General features: G+C 46.2%; 2 protein-coding genes across 4 annotated transcripts; one reads left to right on the top strand and one right to left on the bottom strand.

Moving 5' to 3' along the window:
* Window positions 1–4,112: 4,112 nt before the first annotated feature.
* On the bottom strand, window positions 4,113–18,172 carry NFS1 (NFS1 cysteine desulfurase). Of its 2 annotated transcripts, none has more exons than XM_075720909.1 (13): window positions 17,979–18,172; window positions 17,874–17,934; window positions 16,946–17,062; window positions 16,231–16,314; window positions 15,407–15,559; window positions 14,335–14,428; window positions 12,207–12,341; window positions 10,051–10,208; window positions 8,529–8,634; window positions 8,267–8,348; window positions 6,764–6,847; window positions 6,548–6,637; window positions 4,113–5,907 (listed from the first exon to the last, which is right to left on the bottom strand). In XM_075720909.1, the coding sequence occupies exons 1-13, from the start codon at window positions 18,170–18,172 to the stop codon at window positions 5,844–5,846; spliced, it is 1,422 nt and encodes a 473-aa protein (XP_075577024.1). In that variant the 3' UTR covers window positions 4,113–5,843. The 2 variants fall into 2 exon arrangements, with proteins under 2 accessions (XP_075577024.1, XP_075577025.1); XM_075720910.1 differs by having other exon boundaries at window positions 17,874–17,941; window positions 18,076–18,172.
* On the top strand, window positions 18,171–21,434 carry ROMO1 (reactive oxygen species modulator 1). Of its 2 annotated transcripts, none has more exons than XM_075720911.1 (3): window positions 18,171–18,268; window positions 18,896–19,030; window positions 20,872–21,434. In XM_075720911.1, the coding sequence occupies exons 1-3, from the start codon at window positions 18,171–18,173 to the stop codon at window positions 20,978–20,980; spliced, it is 342 nt and encodes a 113-aa protein (XP_075577026.1). In that variant the 3' UTR covers window positions 20,981–21,434. The 2 variants fall into 2 exon arrangements, with proteins under 2 accessions (XP_075577026.1, XP_075577027.1); XM_075720912.1 differs by lacking the exon at window positions 18,171–18,268 and adding an exon at window positions 18,289–18,295 and having other exon boundaries at window positions 18,900–19,030; window positions 20,872–21,432.
* Window positions 21,435–21,453: the final 19 nt, after the last annotated feature.

Here is a 21,453-nt window from a genome sequence, read left to right as displayed (position 1 = left end):
AAATGGCCGCCTCGATGCGGCGCCGCCACCCGCCGCCAGGGAGGGGCGGGGCCTGGTCCAGGCGGCCCGGGGAGGGCGGGGCGCGCCGGCGCGCGCAGCACCTCCTGCCGCCTCGGGGGCCGCCCGGGGCGGGGCCGCGCGCAGCGCAGAGGGCGCATGCGCAGCGCAGAGGGCGCATGCGCCGCGCGACGGTGGCGCCTGAGGGCGGGCGGGCGCGGGAAGCGGTGGGCGGTGTCGTGACAAAGCGTCCTTCGCTCCCCCCCCCTCCTTTCTTAGGGCAGCACCACAGCGGGGAGGGTCAAAGGAGCAGCGTCGGCCCCGCGGTGTGCGATTCGTAGCGTTCCCTCTGATGCAACAGTAATACGGTGATAGCGTGACACGTTTTCTGGAAATTGATGGTGTTAACCGAGGGTTATTGCTGAGGAAACGGAGACTCAAAAGGACGCGTCAAACAGTGAACAAAAGAACCCTCAGGAGAGTGGTTGTTTCTGACTCCACTTAGGACCGGGTTGAAGAATTAAAATGGAAGTCGGATTACGCGGGGTCAATTCCCCTTTGAGTGTAACTGCCCCATGCTGTGTTTGTCCCTTGCCTGACTAAATGCATGTGCGACACAAACAGCTGGACAGCGTCCTGAGCTGACGAACGGCTAGACGCCTCTCAGGAGATGCTCTGCCACCATGCTCCAGCGGGCACGGGTACTGCAGCGGCATACATCTGCAATGAAAAACACCCTGCATAGCCTGCTGCAAGAAAGGAACGAAAATAAATCATCGCCTCACATGGCAAACACTTTTCCAGCAAATCTGGGAGTTCAACAATTTAGTTATCTTAGTTGTTTTTCACCACTTAACAGAAAACAGGGCCAGAATGTGATGGGTGCGTTGTCCTGAGGCAACGGGATCAGGCCTGGGGCTGCTTGGCACCACAGTAACCCCCACTCCATGATTTGTTTCCCTTTATATCCCCTCTTTCTACTCCCAAATTCTCCTCCTTTACCACCCTCATCCCCTCCCAAAAAACAGCCCACACTTGGTTATCTTCTCCCTATTATCCCTGGTTTTACAGATTTTGTACTCTATTTGGTATATATGATAATGGCTGCCATAAAATCTATCAGTTCTGCCAAGCTAACACCTCCTTTTTGGCTTGCTAGGTGTGCCATCTGCCTACACATCCCTTGATTGCTGCAGGTAGTGCCCAGCAATTCGCCTTTTATAGCGTTACTGATGCTGGATGGGGTTAGCTGTCAGCACCCCTCGACGCAGCCGGGGGAAGCGGGCGCCTGGCGTCACCGGAGGCAGCGCAGCCAGGCCGGCCCGGCACCCCGCAGAGCCGCTTGCCCAGGGCACGCGAGGGGCCGCAGGAGCAGCAGCAGCCCCGGGCCTCGCCCTGCGGCACTGCAGCGCTTCCCAGGCCGCACCGGCCACCCTGCAGCAGGGAGAAGGTGCAGGATAACAAAGGGCAGCGCTGGAGTATCCCAGGTCAGGAGGAAACTGAGACTTTTCAGCTTTAGTGCAGCGCAATGAGTCACCACGTTGCTTTTTGTTGCTGAAATAAAGTCTGGTGGAGAGACTTGAGGCATTTACTCTGTGGACCAGCAAAAAACCGAGGACCAGACTAGATAATCCTCAGTAGGCCGTGGGACTGTGTCTGCACTGACTCCACGAAGGCACACTAGAGAGCAAGTCCTGGTGCCCCAGACAGCTGCTGCAGACCAGCACGGGTCCTGGCACCTCAAGCGTTCTGGTCTGTGCTGCAGCTCAGCTGGAGCAAAGTCTGGAACAGATGCCCATGACACAGATTACTTCCACAGGTCTCCAGCTATCTTCTCAACCATAACTAAATATTCTCTCCCCATGACAATTTGGGTCACTCAAGATTAACAGAAGCAGATTTGTTTGTAGAGTGGATGAGAAGGAACAAAATCCTGGACTCGTATTAGGAGCATGCCAAGTGATCAAGGGTACCAAAGAGGAGCTGGTAGCATGATGCAGTTAGGTACCAATAGCAGGGGAAAAAGTGTCTCTGGAAAGCAAAACACTGGTAGGCAGAAGGTTAAAAGTCAGGGATCACTGGTGGCAACGTCCAGTATGCTCCGCTGTAACATGCATGTGGTGGAAGGCAGGCAGAGAAAAATGGTGTTAGAAAAGAATGGGATTTGCCTTTATTAGGTACTAGGAAACTATTGAGAGCATGCTAATGAATCTGTCTCCTCCACCTGAACCAAAAGTGAAGCAGGATGTTAGGTATGCAGCTGGGGAAAAAAAATTACAGAGGACGTTTTAAAGTAAAGCTTGAAGAAACCAACAGAAATGTCTTCTTCCTTGCATTATACTTTTGCTACGCCATCAGTCTGGAAACATTACCCCAAAGCCCAGGCTCCTTGCTTCTCCAGCACCCTAGAGATACCATTCTGTACACACAACCTCTGGTCCTATTCCTTCACCTGTACAAGGATGTGGCTTGGATGAATGAACCCAGTTTACTAAATTATTCACACTACTTTGTTTCCAGATCATTTAGGAAAATGTTCAACAGAAATAATCATCACAGATGCCTCCCAGAAATACTCTCCTCATTCCTATCTATACTTAAAATCTGTGTCAGCTATGATGTGCCTTATTGATCCTGTATAGTTACTTTTTAAAAATAAACACCTTTTTTGTTTTACTATGCCTACTCAGCACAAAACCACTTTGATTGCTCATTAGTATGAGCTTTTCTTCTTGTAAGACCATCTTGTACCAGCCTTTTTTTATTACTCTGTTTCGGGTAGATATCGGTGCTCAGTTCTCCCAAGCACTTGGCTTGTCCATTTTAAAAACTGGCATTTGCTTTCTTCCGGTGCAGGACCTTATTCACCAGTCTGAAATTTAATCAAAACTGTCTTTAGCGGAGAAGAGATCTCTTAGGCCAACTTTTTGGGACTCACCCTTAGGAAACTTTATCATTTCAAAGCAAGGGGCATACACATTGTTAGCAGAAGCAATTTGACTGAAAACAGTTGGACCGTGACTGAAGTCACACCAGACAGAGAACAGCAAGCTGATCAATCAGGCAGATGCAAGATCGAAGATAAAAGGCAGTACTTTGTTGGGAACAATAGTGTTTATGTTAGTTTATCATTTTAAAAAATCCCCAATAAGTTTATGGCTGGCTGTATAACATTGTCAACAAATGTTAACTGACCCTCTTCCTGTCTGTCTCCAAGTCCAGAAGAGGAAACTGTCTAATTCTGTATTATCCTTCCTGAAGAAATATTCAATAATTTCTGTAGTTAGGTGATATGCTCTATCAGCCTTTAGAAACACTAAAATCCATCACGGAGAATTTTTTGCTCCCCTTATGTATTACCTAACCATCTTGGACTACTCTAAGTTTTATCCCAGTTTGTCACACTGGTTCAAGTTTTATGACACTTGCAAAATGGTGACACTAAATCCTCACCTTCCTGGTATCCTCACCTTGTATTACTAATGTAATGCCCTGCAGATGGCTCCAATTAATCACAACCTCCCCCCTCCAAAACCCCACAGCTCCCTCACTTCTGAGTTACAGGCAGTTCCATTTGTAAATGTTCTCCTCCCAAAGAAATTTACTTCCCCATACAAAAAGCTTTAACTGCATTCAGTGGTCTACAACTACACATTCATCCTTGGCATTTCTTCTTTCTGTCATGGGGAAAAGTATCTCCACTATAAATTTTTCCTCATCTTGTCCTATAAGCATTTTCAAACAAACATTTGTTAACAGTGTGAATGAGTTGCCCAAACCTTTACATGTAGAATTTATATTTTAAATCTTAGCACGTAAGAGGTGCTCAGAATCGTCAGAATTTGGGGCTCCCTTTTCTCAAAATAACCACAATTTAAGCTATTTGAGTTTAAAACAAAATTAGCTCAGATCAGGCACTGAGTTTGAGAAGAATGACTCATCAGAAGTCAAATGTTGACTTGATGACTGAAAAAGCTTCTAACAGTGTTCACAGAAAGCTTAGGAGTTTATCTTTCTCTGTTCTCTAATGAAGGGCTGCAATTTAGCAACTTACTGATTGTGCTGCATAGTTCAGCCAGAAAGGTCGATACAAAAAGACTGAAAGTAGCCAAGTATAAGTCTTATCTATATTTTTTATCATCCATGAAACACAAAGAACAATTTCATAAGCATAGAGTTCTAAGACATGCTGGGAAGGTGTTATCACATGCTTAATCCAGAAAACATGTACGGCCCAAGGATAAAACATAGTACATACAAGACCTCTAAAACCTATTTATGCATATGGTGGTTTTAAAAATGTTGTGTTGAAATATAAGGTGCCAGCCCTACAATATTAAAACTGCTAAAGCTAATAATTTCAAATAGAACAACTGAGGATTAGCTTTGCATTGCAAACAACCAAATCTGTCCTTGGTAACAAAAAAAGAACAAGCTTCTGTAACACAATCCACCTTGTGAGACTTAGCTTCAGCTTTTACATTACATGGTTCATATCCTCGAGGTAGATACCATCCAGAACTGGAGACGTACTGTCTATAGAGTACATTAAATTCAGCAGCTAATACAGCATCCATCAGTCAACAAAACTAATTTGAGAGCTGCCTGCTTATGCAACTGAAACAAAGGCACTTCGTAATACGGGGTTAAGTTTCCTAATGGGAAGATCAAAAAAGGTAATAAAGGAGAAACACTGATACGAATTAATCTCATCAAACCCTTTTTAACAGACACTTTCCTCCAGCATTTGCAGGGAAGGGATTCCCATGTAAGTCTCTAGTCAGACAGAAGTACAGTCTGTCACGCAGAGAAAGCTCCAGAGCAGCACTGTTCTTACCTCCAGACAAAACATCCCAGCTCAACTGGGCAAGACTTCCTAAAGTGACAGAAGCCAAGGGCCCACAGGCAAACTCTGAGTAACAGCAAAGGACTCATCACAAGGGGAGAAAAAAAAACAAAACAAAACAACAAAAAACCCAGACTGCATTAAGACATTGCACTTTAAAATCTGCTCTCCCCACCACTCATGTTCCAACTAAACTGGTACTGCAACTGAAGCTGACATACTCTGCCTACCCCCCCGCCCCCAGTCGTTCAAGTTTTCTTTCCTCACTTAGAAAAAAATGCATGGAAAAAACACAATGGAGGGGACAGCAAAGTGCATCATCATTGTATCATAAACTCTGTAACACAGAAGGATGTTTTGGATTAATGCACACTGGTCTGTACAAGCATCACCCAAAAAGATAAAACCAAAAGAGCCAAAAATACTCAGTTTCAGAAAAAAAAATTGTTAACTGCGTGTACAACTTCACTGTGAAGGCACATAGCCACACCGAGGCATCCTTTTCGTCTAGAAATGCCAAGCTGCTTCCTATCTAAGAATTTCTCGTAGTACAATGCATTTGAGCAGCACAAAAGCAGCTGCTGCTGCAGGATGCCTGCCTCAAACAGAAAAAACAGGAGGAGGCCTGGCGATAGGTCTGCGCTGCAAACAGAACAGCTACACGGGATGTCTTACATTGAGAAGCAACAACCTCTCGCCAGGATTCCACTGGCACAGGAGTAACACACTGATTTAATTTTCTTATTAGAAAATACATTTCCAAATAAATTATATTTTAGCATAAATTTCTGTGTGTCAATATAAATGCAATGGGTGTTATATCATCCTGCCTTTCTCCAGGATAAAGTCTCATTTTTGGCTTCTTAGACTTTGTGATCAGGAAGGGTAGTTTTCCAGTCAAATTGCAAGCATCAAAACCCAGAAGTGCTACATAATTTGTTCAGGAATGTACAGAAAATGCATTTTAATCCACGTTTAGTCCATAGATAGCGGCACTTTCTCAGTGCTGAGTCCATTTAATGCTTTTGAGGTCAATTCCATCCTGCACCATTTCCCAGAGCGGGCTGTAAAGAAAGGAGAAAAATGAGGGCTATCTAAAATGCACAGGACAATATCAACAATAACCAAACAGACAATTTCATCAACTACACAAGAAATTAGGAGACACCTATCTACCTATCTTCCCCTTCCGGAGGTCAGTGAGCTCCAGACAATCACTCCTCTACTGTGTCCTCAGCCCAAAATACAAGAGGTGAGAGGGCAGGTGCTCCACCTCATGCCCTGCTCCCACTTTAGGCATAAAGTACTTGTGTCTCTCAGAGACTGAGCCCTCACATTTGGCATTCTCCAGATGCATCACAAGTCTTTCAGTTTCACCAAAATAAGCCAACATGACAATACACAAACTCAGTAGTACCATCCCTGGCTTAGAAACTTCTAGGTACTGCCCTAGAGGCTTGCCCTACTTGTATTCCTTCCCTGACACAGGCAGGATCTGGGAGAAGGTTTGTTATCAGTTTTTTTCCTTAAAAATTTGTCACTACTGTTAAGATCAGGCTCACTATCCACTCTGGCAACACTGCTTGCTTATATACAGAGACACTACCAGATTTTTGAAGCAAGCAATTACTTTCAACTAAATCCAACTCTTCAAATTTTTATCATACCTAAGGAGTCTTTATGTTCAACAAGAAGATGGCTCACCTCATTTCCCTCAGCCTCTTAACATGCTGTATGCACTTCTGCACTGTATAATCTACTTCTTCCTCTGTAGTGAAACGACCAATACCAAACCTAAACCAAAAGAAAACCATTAAGGACTAGAATAACGTACATATGGAGGGGTGGAACAAATCCACCACCTACTTTTAGCAGAAAAGAAAAATATTTGGAAGCATTAGGGAAGACCACTCCACGCACCTTATAGATGAGTGAGCCAAGTCTTCGTCTGTTCCGATTGCCCGCAAAACATAGGAAGGCTCCAGAGAAGCTGACGTGCAAGCACTGGGGAAAGAGAAGGCAGGCAAATTTCAAACTTTTGTTCGTGTGCAGATGCTAGACTGAAGTAACGCTTCACTAATCTCCTCCAACAAAGAACAGGTCACTTACAGACATTTAATATTACTACGACAACCTATATCAGCTTCCCCAGCCTCTTCAAAACCCCCAGTGAATACAAGCAAGAAGAGTGGTATTTCTCCTGCTGAAGAAAAACGAATGGAAAGGGCAGGCATTAGAGGAGAATGAGGGTAATAAATGAGGAGCATGAGGCAAGAAGAGAGAATGTGGCGCAGTAAGAATAAACACAATGCCAAACAGAAGCAGCGCGAATCAGACTAAGACGTAGCTAAAGTGAAGGCCATGAAAAAAAGACAAAAGAGCCAAGACAGAACTAGCCAGAGAAGGTAACACACCAACAGGAACATTAAAAAAGAAAAAAAAGACTTCACAAGCCGCTGTTTGGCAGCAGAACAAATAAATGAAAAAACAGTTCACAGAGGAATCCAAAGCAAGATGATCTAGAGTCATCAGTAGAGAGAACTTCCATCTTGAAGCAGTAGGCAAAACTGATTACATGCTGTTACTCAATTTTTACAGGCAGCAACATGCAGCACAACCCCGAGAGCTGTTCACAGCTCTCTGGTGCACAAAGCAGAGCCTCAGAAGGGATTTTCAAGTTACAGAAGTGTTCGGCTTCAGAGACAGTCATGTGGAGACTTGTTCTTCCTGTTCATAGTGCCAACATATTTCTAATTAAGATATGCTGACCGCTTTGTTCTCAAAGGTGAGGAAAGGAGGGCATCTTTACACTCCATTAACTTCATCACAAGCATCAAGTTTGTCTTAAGTAACACAAACGTTACTCGTCACTCCTGCAGAGTCAACAGAGCTCCATAAAAGTGTAATCAGTTTTCTTTCTGCTTTTGCATTAAACACAGGCACTATGAGCAAACTGAATTCAGATATTTGTCCAGCCTTGCTAGATTCTAGTTATGATCTGCCACTTGTGTGAAATCCTGCTGAAGGACAGAAGCTGCTCAAATGCTGGTAGGCTATAGAATGAAAGTGTCACCAGCAGTTATGAGTCAAGGCTACTCAGACTGCAGGTAACCAGTCTGCAAGGCTGGCGAGTGGAATTTCTAGGTTGGTTCTTCTGGTTTTGTTTGGGGGCTTGAGGGGTTTTTTTTGGGGTTTGGTTTTTTTTTTTTTTTTTTTTAATTTCAGGATGAGTAAATTTGACCTTAATTTGAAATGCACCGCTTCAGAGAAACACATTAGAATGCAATCAATGCCAGGCTGACTCATTCACCGAATACACAAATACGGGGCACAGAGGAGACCACTCCTTAGTTTGCACCTCCATTAGCAGATCTTATTTTCTGCCCAAAATAACCTGCTATCCTTCCCACACATTCCACGTACCTTCCTGAAGACAGAGCCACGTCTTTCAGAGCCATCAGAAGACTCTCCCCTTCCACATATGCAAAAGATAAATTGATGCATCCTAAATACAAATAAATGAAATAGAAAAAAAAAAAAACTTCCATCAACTGAAATGTAGGGCAAATCCTACCCCACGTGGCAGCACTTGCACAATGTGCAGCTAAAGCACATTACTCAGTCACGGCCATTAACACTGAGGAGCTAAATAGTTCTAATGGGCTCAGGATTTTGCTAATGTTACCTGGATAGCGATGCTCTCTATCTCCATTCATAACCACATCAGGAACTTCACTCATTATTTTTGTAACCAGGCGTTCTGCCAGTTGTGAGATTCGCTTATGGTCATACTAGCAAAGAAACCAGAAAAAAGACCAAAACAATAAACAGTGTACAGTTTGACCTCACACAAACTGCTTTGTGCCCCCAGCCATGAGCAGACTGAAGTAGCTATGTTAGGTTAGACTAGGGAAAGAACACATCTGAACCTTAAAAAGAAACTGTCAAGCTTTGCCTACTCTAGAGACTGTTTTAAAAGAGAATTACCAGTTTGGTCCTAGCTAGCTCAGCCTTCAAAAATATTCCAAACCATTCAGAAAGATCTATATATACAAGCTGCCAAAGTGGCTTTCATAAAAGCACCAAGTTCTTTGTGTTTAAAGACAAGTTAGGTAATGCGTAAGATGACGCATTTTGCAACACAAGAAAGGGCACCTGTTACCGTAAGCGCCCCTTATTTCCCTAGGAGCTCTCAAGCTGTACTACATAAAGACAGACTCACAAATTACTGTGAACTCAGCTTTTAAAACTCATAACCTACACAATGAGAACTGCCCATGTGCAGTGTCTCGTTTTAGACTAAAAAATGAGGTCACTTACGCTAAAAAAGCTGTAAGGTATAGTATGAGCTCCGGTGCACAGAAATGGCCAGATGCACACATGCAATTCATGCTTGTTTACATGCTTGGAAAAGCTTTAGAAGAAAACAAGGCTATCTCAAATATTACTTGGTTTAGAAACGCCAAAACTCTGCCAGGCAAGGAAGAGTCCAGATCTGAGGCTTGTGCAGAATTCAGGCTCTCCAGCCTCTGACAAGGCTTCCATAACCACCCAGCTCAGATGGTGGATCTCTGCCTGTCTCCCAGAAGAAGCTTAATCCTATGTGTACAGATATCTGGCTTACGCATCCCATTGGCACTACATTAAAGGCTTTTTACATTCCAGTTGCACTGGTGCCCACAAACAGATATAGCAGCACACAGAGGCTTCGACACCAGACCTAACAAATAGACTTTACTGTCCAAGCTAGGGGAAAATAAGAACAACCCACCTTAGTTGCAAAGCTGCAGTAAACTTGAACTTATATACATTTAACAGAACGATAATGGACCAGAAAGTCTTATTTTTTTTTCAATATACATTAGATAAACGTGATTTATTCCATTTCAGACATGCTGCTAATACATGTGTGCAGAATGGAGAGACGAGTACAAGCTGTATTTCACTAAAACTGTCAACTGTAAACCTGTTGTAGAAAACCATGATTCCAACCACTTCAAGAAAAAAGAAACTTAAGCAAGCTGAAAATCAACTTCCAATTACCCCAAAACATCCCTGAAGATCTCAAAACATTTACTTAATGTTCCAACATGAGAATCAAATTTAATTCAGGCACACAGACACAAGAAGACCTAAGGAATCTAAGACCTAACTGGCTGTGTTATATTATTTTCTGGAATCCAGGACAAGTATCTTCGGCCACATACCTCCATTTCTTGCTGTGCCACTTCACACGCTGCCCCCAGTCCCACTGCCAAAGGAGTGGGCACAGTCCCAGACCGCAGTCCTCTCTCCTGGCCTCCCCCACTTTGCAGGGGTTCTAGCCTGACGCGCGGTCGACGGCGAACATAGATAGCACCAACCCCTTGCAAACAAGGAAAGCTGTTTTAGTATACACCCACAGTTCTGAAATTATGAAAAGGGACTCCAAGGTTTGGAAACATTCCTTATTTCCACAGCAAACACGTATTTGGACACCTCACTGGAGAAAAACATAGTGAACACATACAGAAGCACAATATTTTCTAGGAAATGGTGTTTGTTGCCACCATTCATGCTCCTCTTCATTCAGGCTCCCAGAGCTTCAACCATGGGAGAAGCTCAGTTTCTGCCAGTGTGCTTCAGCCACCTAAGGACTCAATACTTCCCTTATTTCTCACAATTCCTGTGCGCAGCTGAAGTTCATCCCTTTGCACTGAAGTTTTTATGTGCATGTATCTCATTCATTGATGTTCCCTCGCTGACTTCCAACTGAAAGCTCTAGAAGAACTCCTTTCCCTGGATTACCAGGCCAGCATCAGTTCCAGGAGTCCTTTCCCTTTCTTCCCATTAGGGAGACTCATCAGTGGCACCAATTTCCAACAGGCAGATCAGATGAGACAGTTTTAACAGCCAGCCAATTTAACTCTCTAGTCTCCTCACCTAGAAACTCAATTTCCATGTCTTCATGTGTCTTGGTGTCCTGGTTTCGGCTGGGATAGAGTTAATTTTCTTCCTAATAGCTGGCATAGTGCTGTGTTCTGGATTTAGTATGAGAATAATGTTGATAACACACTGAAGGTTTAGTTGTTGCTCAGTACTGCTTATGCCAGTCAAGGACTTTTCAGCTTCCCATGCTCTGCCAGGGGCACAAGAAACTGGGAGGGGGCACAGCCAGAATAGTTGATCCAAACTGACCAAAGGGCCATTCCATACCATACAGCGTCATGGGCAGTATAGAAACTGGGGGGGGGGGTTGGCCGGGGAGCAGTGATCGCTGCTTGGGAACTGTCTGGGTATTGGTCGGCGGGTGGTGAGCAATTGCATTGGGCATCACTTGCTTTGTATATTATTATTGTTGTTATCATTACTATTTTACTTTATTTCAATTATTAAACTGTTCTTATCTCACCCCAGGAGTGTTTCTCACTCTTACTCCTCCGATTCTCTCCCCCATCCCATCGGGGTAGGGGGAGTAAGCGAGCGGCTGCGTGGTGCTGAGCTGCTGCCTGGGGCTAAACCACGACACTTGGCACACCTAACAAGTGACTGTCATCACAGTAAGAATGGTTGCAACTTCTGGTCATAGTAAGTTTTGAAAATTTATGTCTGTCACCTGCCCAAAGTTATTCGTTGAAAACTTAGTTCTCATCCAGAGATAGGTCTTTGGCTCTCAGGACAGCTCGTACAGAAAAAGAAGACATACTGTAATTTTTCCTTTTGTTTCCGAATAGCACATAGAATACAGCAAACCTGATTTCTGTCTTTGTAGACAGAAACATAGATGTAGGTCCAGTGTTACAAACTAAATGGACTGTGACAGTGATAATAGCTGAACTTTTACTATTTGGGAGTCAACTAGAAAATCCATAGCTGGATTTTAAACCCCATTCTGCAAAGAAGATGCACAAATGGGCTTAGGGGGAAGAAGCCATTGGAAGTAGAAGGCAACCAAAATCACTAAGAATTTAAACTTTCCAGTTACCTTTTGATCTCCTCATTGCAAGTTACACTTGGGTCTAAACTATGCCCTACAGCCCAGTGATTTCATTTCAACTGTTACAGCATCAATGCTGCTTCACACCAAGCAGATGACTCCTGAAAAGCCACTCCTCCTAATGCTGCCACCATTACAAGATACTGTTTCTTTCTTCAGTGAAACCACCTCACAACCCATCAGCACTGAAGATCCACTTAGCACAGCTCTAAGTCTGGCAGCAGTGCCTGAACTACTCCAAAGTTAGTCCCACACCAGTCTTACAATAGTTTTCTACAGTTTAAGTAACAGTCACTGTGACAGACAGGTTTGACTTCATACCTTGTGTAGTTACCTTAAGGTAGGCATGGAAACAACAGTTCTGTAGAAAAGCACTTCAATAAGTACCTTTGGGCCCATAAATTTTATGGCCACTGATGCTCATTAGATCAATTTTCATGTCGTTGACATCCATAGGAATTTTACCAACTGCTTGTGCAGCATCTGTGTGGAAGAAAACCTTATGTGCACGGCAGATCTCACCTGTAATAGGAACACAAAACCAAAAAAACCCCACATTATCTCATCTAATCGTTATGATCCCAATTATTCCAACAATGAATCTAAAGCATCAGTTTACAGGAGGGACCAGCTCTGAGGTGACAAAGGAAGAAATGGGTGCTGTCATGTTTCTTGTATAGTAAAGTGTCTAAAGCTGTGTAGGAGCTATTCTAGCTGATGCCTAGCTGGGCACAGGTTTAGGCAGGTCAGCAAGTAAGACTACAGTGAATTTCTTCAGCTGAGAACTTAAAAGGTCTTCTGCTGTTAAGAAGTGAGATTGTTTCCAAACCCACACCTACCAAGTTCAAGTACAAATGGCTGCACGGGACATCCAAGTTTCCCCACAGTGATGACTCCGCAGCTGGACAAAATTAAAATTTTTTTTTTCTTGATTATTTTTCTTCTCAACACCAGTCCAGTACAAGCCAGCCTTACTTTCAAGTTTATACTTGCCAGGTGTTTTTATGCCATTTCCTCTATTTTCCAAGTTTTGCAATACTCAGCTTCAAAAACATTCTCAGAGTTGTCACTAGTCCTCACATATGCTGATTACTCCCACCTGAAGTCAGTCAAGCCTGTAATCAATGTTTTTGCACCCAGAGCTAAAATACACTAAGGAGCAAAATAATGTAATGTTCATGGGCAGTGAATGTCAATATTATTTATTTTTGTCATCAAAAAACACAACTCATCTTCCACAGAATCTGCACCCAGCACAGTTGCATCCCAGACCTCTCCCCTGCACAAGTTCAGCATTATCTTTCACAGAACTTGTCCTCCTGTGGTCCAGCAAGAACAGCATTGCTGCTGCTAATACCAGGCCACAGGCCTCACGCTAGCAGGGCCTTGGGTTAACTCTGCAGGGCCCCTGTCCTGGCCTATCAGACCTGTTACCAAGGTGCTATGAGAACTTACCGTGGGAACCAGAGCTTGGTACCGGGTAGCTCTGGCATTTAAGCATGGGACAACAGTAACAGCCTTGAGCACAGGAGGAAAATAGATTCCTCAGGCCTATAAGCAACTCACTGATGGTCAATTACTTGTCAATGAAGAAATATAACCTGAAGAGCCTTGGGGAAAATGCTGCTTTATGCGTAATAAAGAAAAAAAAAAACGCAACAGCTAAGTAAGAGGAAAATCAGCCGCACAACAGGATAAGATGCCTGCCACAGCCTGGGAAAACAACACCCTCCAGAACCAGGCAGTATAAACTCCAGGGCAGAGGCCAAAGCCTAAAAACTGTCTAAAAACTCAAACATCTTATGAAAGGACATCTTGAATATGAAGGGGGCGGGGCGGCGTTGTCACTGTCATGGGAAACATCAAGGAATCGCTGTGGGATTCAGGAAGCTGCATGTGGGCCACCTGCTCACCCTGCCTGCTCCAACAACCCTGGTTCTCCAGCTCTCCTTTCACCTGCTTTGCCAGACTGCTTTGAGGTCCCTGTCCCTCCATCTACCTGCTCAGAGCCTGGCTCACCCTCTCCCTGCCTCCTGTTCCAGAAACCCGGCTCTTCACCGGGCTTTTGACCTCCACACTGATTGATCATGACTGCATATGGCAATACTGGGTGGTAAGGGGTGTCTAAGGGTGGTGCTCACCATCCCCTCCCACCCCAAATTCAGCACATTTCTCCTCTTAAACACTACAAGTGCTCAGTAAACCACTATAGTATGTAAACTCGATTGGCCACTTATTCTGTGCATTTCTTCATCCATCGTACAATTCAGAATGGAACTAGAAACCCTGCAGCTAATCTGTACAGCTATAACTGCTGCAATACTTACTGTAAAAGTAATGAATTTTGCCCTCATTTCCCTTTTAAAGTAGGTTTTTCTTTGGGACAGCATTATTATTTTTTCCTTAACTATACTGCACCTAATCTTTTGCATCAGTAACACTTGGCTATGCAAACAGTAAGTAAAATGAAGAAGCAGCAACATCAGCTGGCCTCTGGAAGCCATGGTGTACTTACCAATGTCATGAATTGGCTGCTTCACTCCTATTTCATTATTCACAGTCATTACTGAAACCAAACTTGTATCCGGCTGGAACGCAGCCTCCAACTCCTGGTGAAATATTCATACAGAAGTTGTGACTAACAGCAGAAGCAAGATTCCTGAGCACACCTTCACTTTGCTAGCAAATCTTAACCACCAGTCCCCTAGCTAGCTCATTACCAACAAACCCCTTGGGTTCTGACAAACAGTCCTCGCGAGAGCACTAATCCATGTGAACGTGAAATTCCTGTAGGAAGAGGAGCATGACCAACTGCATTTCCGAATAGCCTAACCCTGGTATGCACCGTGCCACCAGACTTGATTAAATCAAGTCAGAACAGGCTTTTGCTATGTCTCATACATTCCTCTGAACTATTTTCTTTAACGAATTAACCACCCACAAAACAGTTTAAGCCATACCTAGACAAAGTGAGGTTGGCTATAAAGGAACTGCACTATATACAAGAAAGCATCATGCAAAGAAGGAGTCTGCCAGCAAAGTTCTCAGAGAACATGACCAACACTTCTGCGCCTGCAGGCCTGATCCCTCTACCCCACCACATACACACAACATCTCTCCAAGCCAGATGACAGGGCTAGAAATAAAACTGATGCTGTCCTGTATTACGGGACGCAAACGATAAATCCCAGGACTGTGGCCAGTACACCCAGAAGAGTCAGTTCATGGACAGCAACCAGAAGGGAGTATTGTAATCACTGTGTCTGATGCCCTGAGTAGCTCAGGTCATGAAATTTCCCACTAACTCCTGTATCAAAGCCAGCTCCATCCTAGTCATGCACTGGGCTCTCTATAGGGTGTGCAACAGCTCCACCTGCATGGGTATGAATGACTGCAGATGAACAGTAGGATGAGAGATGGATGTTTTGGTTGAGAAAAAATCTAGAGCACCAGACAGAACAGAAAATCCTCCTCCAACTGTGACTCTCATTCTACCTTGTGATATTTATCATCCTTTCCTCTTGAGTATCAATTTGAGGCAAAAACCTCTTCTACTTTCACTTTCTTTCTGTCAGTAAACAACCTACCTTCAAATCTATGAGCCCATTTTTTTTAACAGGCAGATACGTGACTTGAAAACCTTCTGTCTCCAAGGAACGGCAAGAATCCAACACGCACTTGTGCTCTGTTTGCGTAGTAATGATATGCTTTTTTCTGGATTTATAGAACCTTGCAACACCCTGTCAGGCACAAGCCATGAACAAGAAATTTGCCGTTAGACCACTGAAGAAAGCAAGCTTTACACAAAATGATTAGAAACAAGAAATTACTATTAAGATGTAATTCAAGTGGATCTTCCCTGTTTGCCCCAAAGTCATGAATCTAAAAGGTACTGACATGTAATTCACACTACATATTTCCATCAGCACTCATTTTTCAAAGCATCTCACTTTTCAAAAAGCCTGTGAAAATTTTAATTGATATAAGACCTAGACACTATTAACACAAATACTTTCTAAAAAACATTTGCAATGGAGTCACATACAATGACAAGTCTGAACAACCACATACTAAAGGTTAAAACACTACCTAGCCTTAGTCAGAAAAAAGTTCATAATCAGCATCTCCACTATATTTCATGATAAAGATTTTAATTACATAAGCAGAAGGATTGTATTTGGTGCATGTAAGATAAACATTGAGTAGTTTACTCTGTCCTCAAAACCATGTCCTGGGCACCAAAACATCCCAGTATTTCCTCCATCCAGCAGAATACCACAAGGAGTAAATCCAGGAATGCAAATATTTGCTAACTAGGCCAACATATTAACATTTAAACTGTTGAAAGATGCATACAGTTCTTAAGAATATATTTTAATATAATAAGTAACTGTCAGTATAAACCTTTTACCTTAACTGCCATATTATTTGATTCTGTTGCACCGCTGGTAAATATGATTTCCCTTGAATCAGCTCCTATTAAATCTGCAACTTGCTGTTTAAAAAGAAATACAAATTTGATTTCTCAAGACAAAATACAATGAATTCACCAAAGCAAAACACATGCAAAATGTTTTCAAGAATACCCCCTTGAGCTTCGAAAGGATTATGGCTAGCATCTAACAAAGTTATGCTACAGGTACAATAGTCTAAATAGCTGCATTAATACAAAATGCATAAGGAATTCGTAGTCTTTAGCAGTAGTGGTATTAAGCATTAGCCTGTAAAAACATGCATAAAAGAACATAAGAGTTAAGTATACAAAAACCCAGTACATACGACCTCCAGAAAAAATGACAAAGACCCATACCTAAGATTAGGAGAATGATGAAATACAAAGTTAGCCCAATTACTGCAGCAGCACACTTGTGACCTCAGGAAACCAAAAATCCTGAGGCACCTTTGCCAAAAGTATTAGTTTCTGCCATTTCAGTTGCTCTAACCTCACTATTTTTTCTTACAATAAATCTGCTAAAGTATAGCTAAGCAAAGAGGAAGCTGCTAAATCCAGCCCACGGAGAACTAAGTAACTACAACAGTTTTATCAGTGCTTTTGATTTTCTTTTGACACTGAATTTCCTCGCCAGCAGGAAAACCACTACGGCTGCGGAGAGCCGAAGACTCACCCGCCTTGCCTTCTCCATGGCGGCCTCGCTCTCCCAGCCGTAGGCGTGAGTCCTGGAGTGGGGGTTGCCATAGTAGGCCGTCAGGTACGGGAGCATGCTGTCCAGGACTCTGGGATCCTGCGGGACACAAGCCACCCAGCCTTAGAAACAGAGGAGAAAAAGCATCTCTGTCCCCTCTACACATACCCCCCTCCCTCTGCCCCAGGATTCAGCAGCACTTCTGCTGCAGTGTCTTTGTTTAGCTCGGGCCAGATGTTGAAAACTTGAGGTTGTTGCACGTTATATAAAACACAGCGTCCAGCAAATATAAAGTATCCAGCGATTATGTTCTGTGCCCTCGCGGGTAACCTCAATCTGCATTGAGACGATCACAGAAGAGTGGGATTTTCCGAGCAGAAGAAATACAAGGTCTTAAAAAGTCAGAAAGAAATTACACAGGTGAGTATTTTGGTTAAACGAGCTTCTTGCTGCCCCTCAAAGTGATACCCGTTCCCAGGGGTTCGGCGTGAGCTCCAGGGCGGCTCCGCCACGGCTCCCCCCGCAGCGCTCCGCGGAAGCCGAGGGGGGGCACGGAGCCCCCGCGCAGCCGGGCCCCGGCGGGCGAGCTGGGCTCGCCCTGCGCCCAGGCAGAGGCGTTCGTCGTGGCCAGCTGTAGCCGGTAACTCCGAACGACGCCGCGCTCTCACGGGCACCCCCGCGGCGGGGGGAGCCTCACGCTCGGGAAACGCGGGCGCTCGGAGGAAAGCCAGGAGAAACGAAGGGGATTTCTCCCTTTCCCCCTGCGCTTCCCGTCCTCGGGGGGGAAACGCCTGGGTCCGGGGGGCGAGGCGGCGGCTGCAGGAGCGCCGGCAGCCGGGGGGCTCCGACGCCGCCACCCGCGAAGGCGAGGGCCCGGGACGGCGCGCAGCCCTGCGAGCCCGGCCCTTACCAGCGGCGTGGTGGCCTGGACGTCCATGTAGAGCGGCCGCAGGGCGCCGCCTCCATCGCCGCTTCGCCCTGAGGGAAGGGAGAGAGGGGGCCGGGGAGGGAGGACGAGCGGCCGTCAGGCGCCAGCGGCAGCCGTGGGACCGCGCTCCGCTGGCCGGGCCAGCCCGCCCGCGCCTCGGGCTCTGCCCCCGCCGCCGCCTTACCCTGACCCTGTCCCGGTCCCGGTCGCGCCGCGGCCGTCGAGAGCCGCCGGGGAGCGGGGCCCGCACGCGGGGCCGCCAGGCGACGCCAGAGCAGCATGGCCGCGGCGGGGGGGAGGGGGGTGCCTGCCCGCCCCTTCCGCTGCGTCACGGCGCGCGCCGGAAGCGGAGGCCGGAGCGGGCAGCGGCGGAGGGCGCGGCGCGGCGGGGCGGGAGGAGCGAGGTACGGGCGGGGCGGGGCGGGGCGGGGAGGGGCGGCGGGGTCCCCCCGAGCGGCCCCGGGGCCTGCGGCGGAGGCCCGCGTCTCTCGGGGGAGGGCCGGGCCGCGGCCGAGGCAGCCGTGAGCTGCGGCGGGCGCCGAGGGCCCTGGTGCGCCGGCTGCGAGGCCTCGCGGCGGGCGGGAGGCCCCGCCTTGGCCTTGGGCCCCCGAGGGCGTATTCGGTGCCCCCCGCTCCTCCGCCCCCGAGGCGGGTGGCAGCGCGGCAGGACGGGCCCGGCAGCGGAGGCCTTGCCAGGTGCCGCCGTGCGCTGCTCGGCGTGAGCTGACGAGCACGGACTGAGGCCCTGAAACAGCTCTCGGAGACACAGCGGTCCTCCCAGGGGCTTGCTGAGGGCGAAACGGGGCCATCGTCAAGGCACCGGCATTCCCTCCCTGCCTTTTCCTACTTGACGTGCGAGGAAACAAGTCTGACAGCCTGCAAAGCCTCCGGCACTACGCTTACAAGAGGCTCTGAAGTGTGCGGGCCTGCTCTCCGGCCCGGTTTGCTTATAGAAGTGTGCGAGACAAAGCAGCAGATCCATGTGGGTTTTTGTGCTTTCTTTTCCAGATGCCTGTGACCGTGGGCCCGTACGGGCAATCACAGCCCAGCTGCTTTGACAGAGTAAAGATGGGTTTCATGATGGGCTTTGCAGTGGGCATGGCAGCAGGAGCGCTGTTCGGCACGTTTTCCTGCCTCAGGTATGCCGAGGCGATGGCTTCCATGGACGGGTTGTGACAGAGCGATAGCCAGAGAGGAGAGCTCCCACTCTGGGATTGGGAAGGGAGGTGCGGGTCTGGTCCTGTGTCGTCACGTAGGTGAAACTTTGCCAGTGGCTCCGGATTAGCCGCAGTTTGAGAGCCTGCTGTCAGTCCCGGCCGCGGATGGGGAAGTCTGGCGATGGCGAGGCTGTCATTCAAGTACAACAGAACCACTGTCACTGCTTCTCCTAAATACCCTAAATCTGTATTTTCTGCTAGCATTGTACCACTTACAAACGCTCACCAAGATCTGAGAGAGATCAGAAAACTTTTTAACTCAATCAGATTAGACTTTGTGCCGGCGGGGCGGGGCATCACCTCTGGGTCAGCTGCGTACGAGGAGGTCGCAGTGTTGCAGACCTTTTCCTGCCGCTCTGAAGGGAGGTTGCGTTGGGAAGCTGAGGCTGTGGAAGATCAGCTCCAGGAGGAGCTGGATGAATTGTCTGTGCAGATACACGTGCAGCGCTCTCCTCGCTCTAAAGCCTCCTGAGGTACTCTGCAAGCTCTCGGGTATCTGCGTGGTGGTTGTTTTGGGTGTCCCATCCCCCTGCATGGAGGCAATTGCCGTCCCAACCCCGAGGCTCAATTGCAAGAGCGTAGGCAGAGCTGTGGCTGACACTGGCACGATCCCGTTGTGAATCAGAGAGGGACAATATTCCACCTTCCCCGGCGCTCCCCGACAGGCTGGCACAGAAGCAAACAATGCTCACTGCTCCAAGTTGGCTCTTGCGCTGCTCGCTAACTGGTTTTGGCATGCATCATCCATGAAAAGGAATTACTGAAATAAGCTCTTTCATATTTTGCAGAACTCTTTCTGCTTGAGAGTTTTTAATCTGTCATTAAACATGAGCAATGATTTGGTAGTGAGCCTAAAAGGAGAAGGCGGCACGAAGTCTAATCTGATTAAGTTTAAAAAGTTTTCTGATCTCTCTGAGATCTTGGTGAGTATTTGTAAGTGGTACAATGCTAGCAGAAAATAGAGATTTAGGGTATTTAGAAGCAGCAGTGACAGTAGTTCTGTTGTACTTGAATGACACAACTAAGTTACTTCTCCTGTATCAGGGAAAATCTCTATGTTTTAAAAACCAAGTGCCTGAAATTCCTTAGACCCTGCAGTCACTGCAGTGCTTAAAAGCCAGATATTACGAGAGCTTCCTGAGACGGAACAATTCTCTTTGTTTTGGTCTGACCTCAGGTAAATGGGAGCTGGAGAACAGAAATGCCCTGGACGCTTCTAGGCTTTTCAAGTTTCTCTCCTATTAACAGTGTCAGTGGTAAATAGGAAGTTAGTTTACAACATGGTTTTAAGTTGGTGGTATTAAAAATACTGCCACTGCAGCCAGACAGGATGGTAATACAACAGCTCAGACCCTTTTTATTCTCTGGCAAGTCAAATAGTTGGGACAGTGCAATTTTTTCCCCCCAAATTAAGGGTATTTGGGGTACTAACAGGTAAAGCTGGTCCTGCTAATGGCATGGTGGGAGGGTACAGCATCAGCTGGTACCGCTGCAGGAAAAAATATGGGTGGGCCATCAGTGGGGGTCACTCAAGTGCCCCAAAGAGAACAGCTCCATTTTTTGCAGTAGCTCAGGTTCTGGGCACTGCAGCCTGGCTCCTTGCAGAGGTAGGCAGCGTCATTTTAAATTTAGACTGAAGAGGAGGAGTTTGATTTAGGCACTCAGGCAATCATTAGCTGGTTGTGCCAGATGTTTTCTGCTGCATATCTGTTACTTGTCAGGCTTCAGCTTTTATGTAATTTCTCTGTTTTTCTTTATCTCAGGATTGGCATGAGAGGACGAGAGCTGATGGGTGGAGTTGGCAAAACGATGATGCAAAGTGGAGGGACGTTTGGGACATTCATGGCTATTGGTATGGGAATCCGCTGCTAACATGGAGCTTGCGTTTTAACCCGGAGTGTCCCCGTCCAGCCGTTCCTCCTCTGTACCATAATAAAATCTTTAGATACCTGGAAGTGAGAGCTCTTCATGAGATGGTGAAGCACCGTCCTCCTTGCTCTGCTGATTGTAAACATGCTTTTTACCAAATTTCTACTTTTCTCCTGTCTCTTACTCCCATGACAATGAAAATTAATAATCCTTTCTACTACATTAATGTTCTTATTTCACAGGCATAAGTACAGCGCACATATTTCTCCCTTTAGTACTTTGGCAGCTCACAGTCCCGATGTGCTGGTGGGGAGCCACTCCATTGCATTCCCGAGTCTAGGGGAGTCACTCTGTGGGTAATTCAGATCAAATATCAAGTTTCTCTCCTCTTGCAAAAAAATAGGTGGGTTGAAGCCGGCCCCATTGCCGAGTTCCAGGTAATACAGGGCATACACCCTCAGAGAGAGCGCAAGGGA

This window comes from Pelecanus crispus, chromosome 14 (assembly GCF_030463565.1).
Source record: "Pelecanus crispus isolate bPelCri1 chromosome 14, bPelCri1.pri, whole genome shotgun sequence".
Taxonomy (NCBI): Eukaryota; Metazoa; Chordata; class Aves; order Pelecaniformes; family Pelecanidae; genus Pelecanus; species Pelecanus crispus.
Note: the sequence above shows the minus strand (reverse complement) of the source record. Positions and strands in the feature narration are given on the sequence as shown.

Excerpts from the sequence above, each read along its gene's own strand:
- ROMO1 (XM_075720911.1), top strand. The coding sequence starts at position 18,171 with ATGGCCGCGGCGGGGGGGAGGGGGGTGCCTGCCCGCCCCTTCCGCTGC. Across the intron at positions 18,269-18,895 it reads AGCGGGCAGCGGCGGAGGGC|CCAGATGCCTGTGACCGTGG; the intron begins GCGGCGCGGCGG and ends GTGCTTTCTTTT. Across the intron at positions 19,031-20,871 it reads GGCACGTTTTCCTGCCTCAG|GATTGGCATGAGAGGACGAG; the intron begins GTATGCCGAGGC and ends TCTTTATCTCAG.
- NFS1 (XM_075720909.1), bottom strand. The coding sequence starts at position 18,172 with ATGCTGCTCTGGCGTCGCCTGGCGGCCCCGCGTGCGGGCCCCGCTCCC. Across the intron at positions 17,935-17,978 it reads CTGGCGCCTGACGGCCGCTC|CGGCGATGGAGGCGGCGCCC; the intron begins GTCCTCCCTCCC and ends CTCAGGGCGAAG. Across the intron at positions 16,315-16,945 it reads CCATGGAGAAGGCAAGGCGG|CAAGTTGCAGATTTAATAGG; the intron begins GTGAGTCTTCGG and ends CTTTTTAAACAG.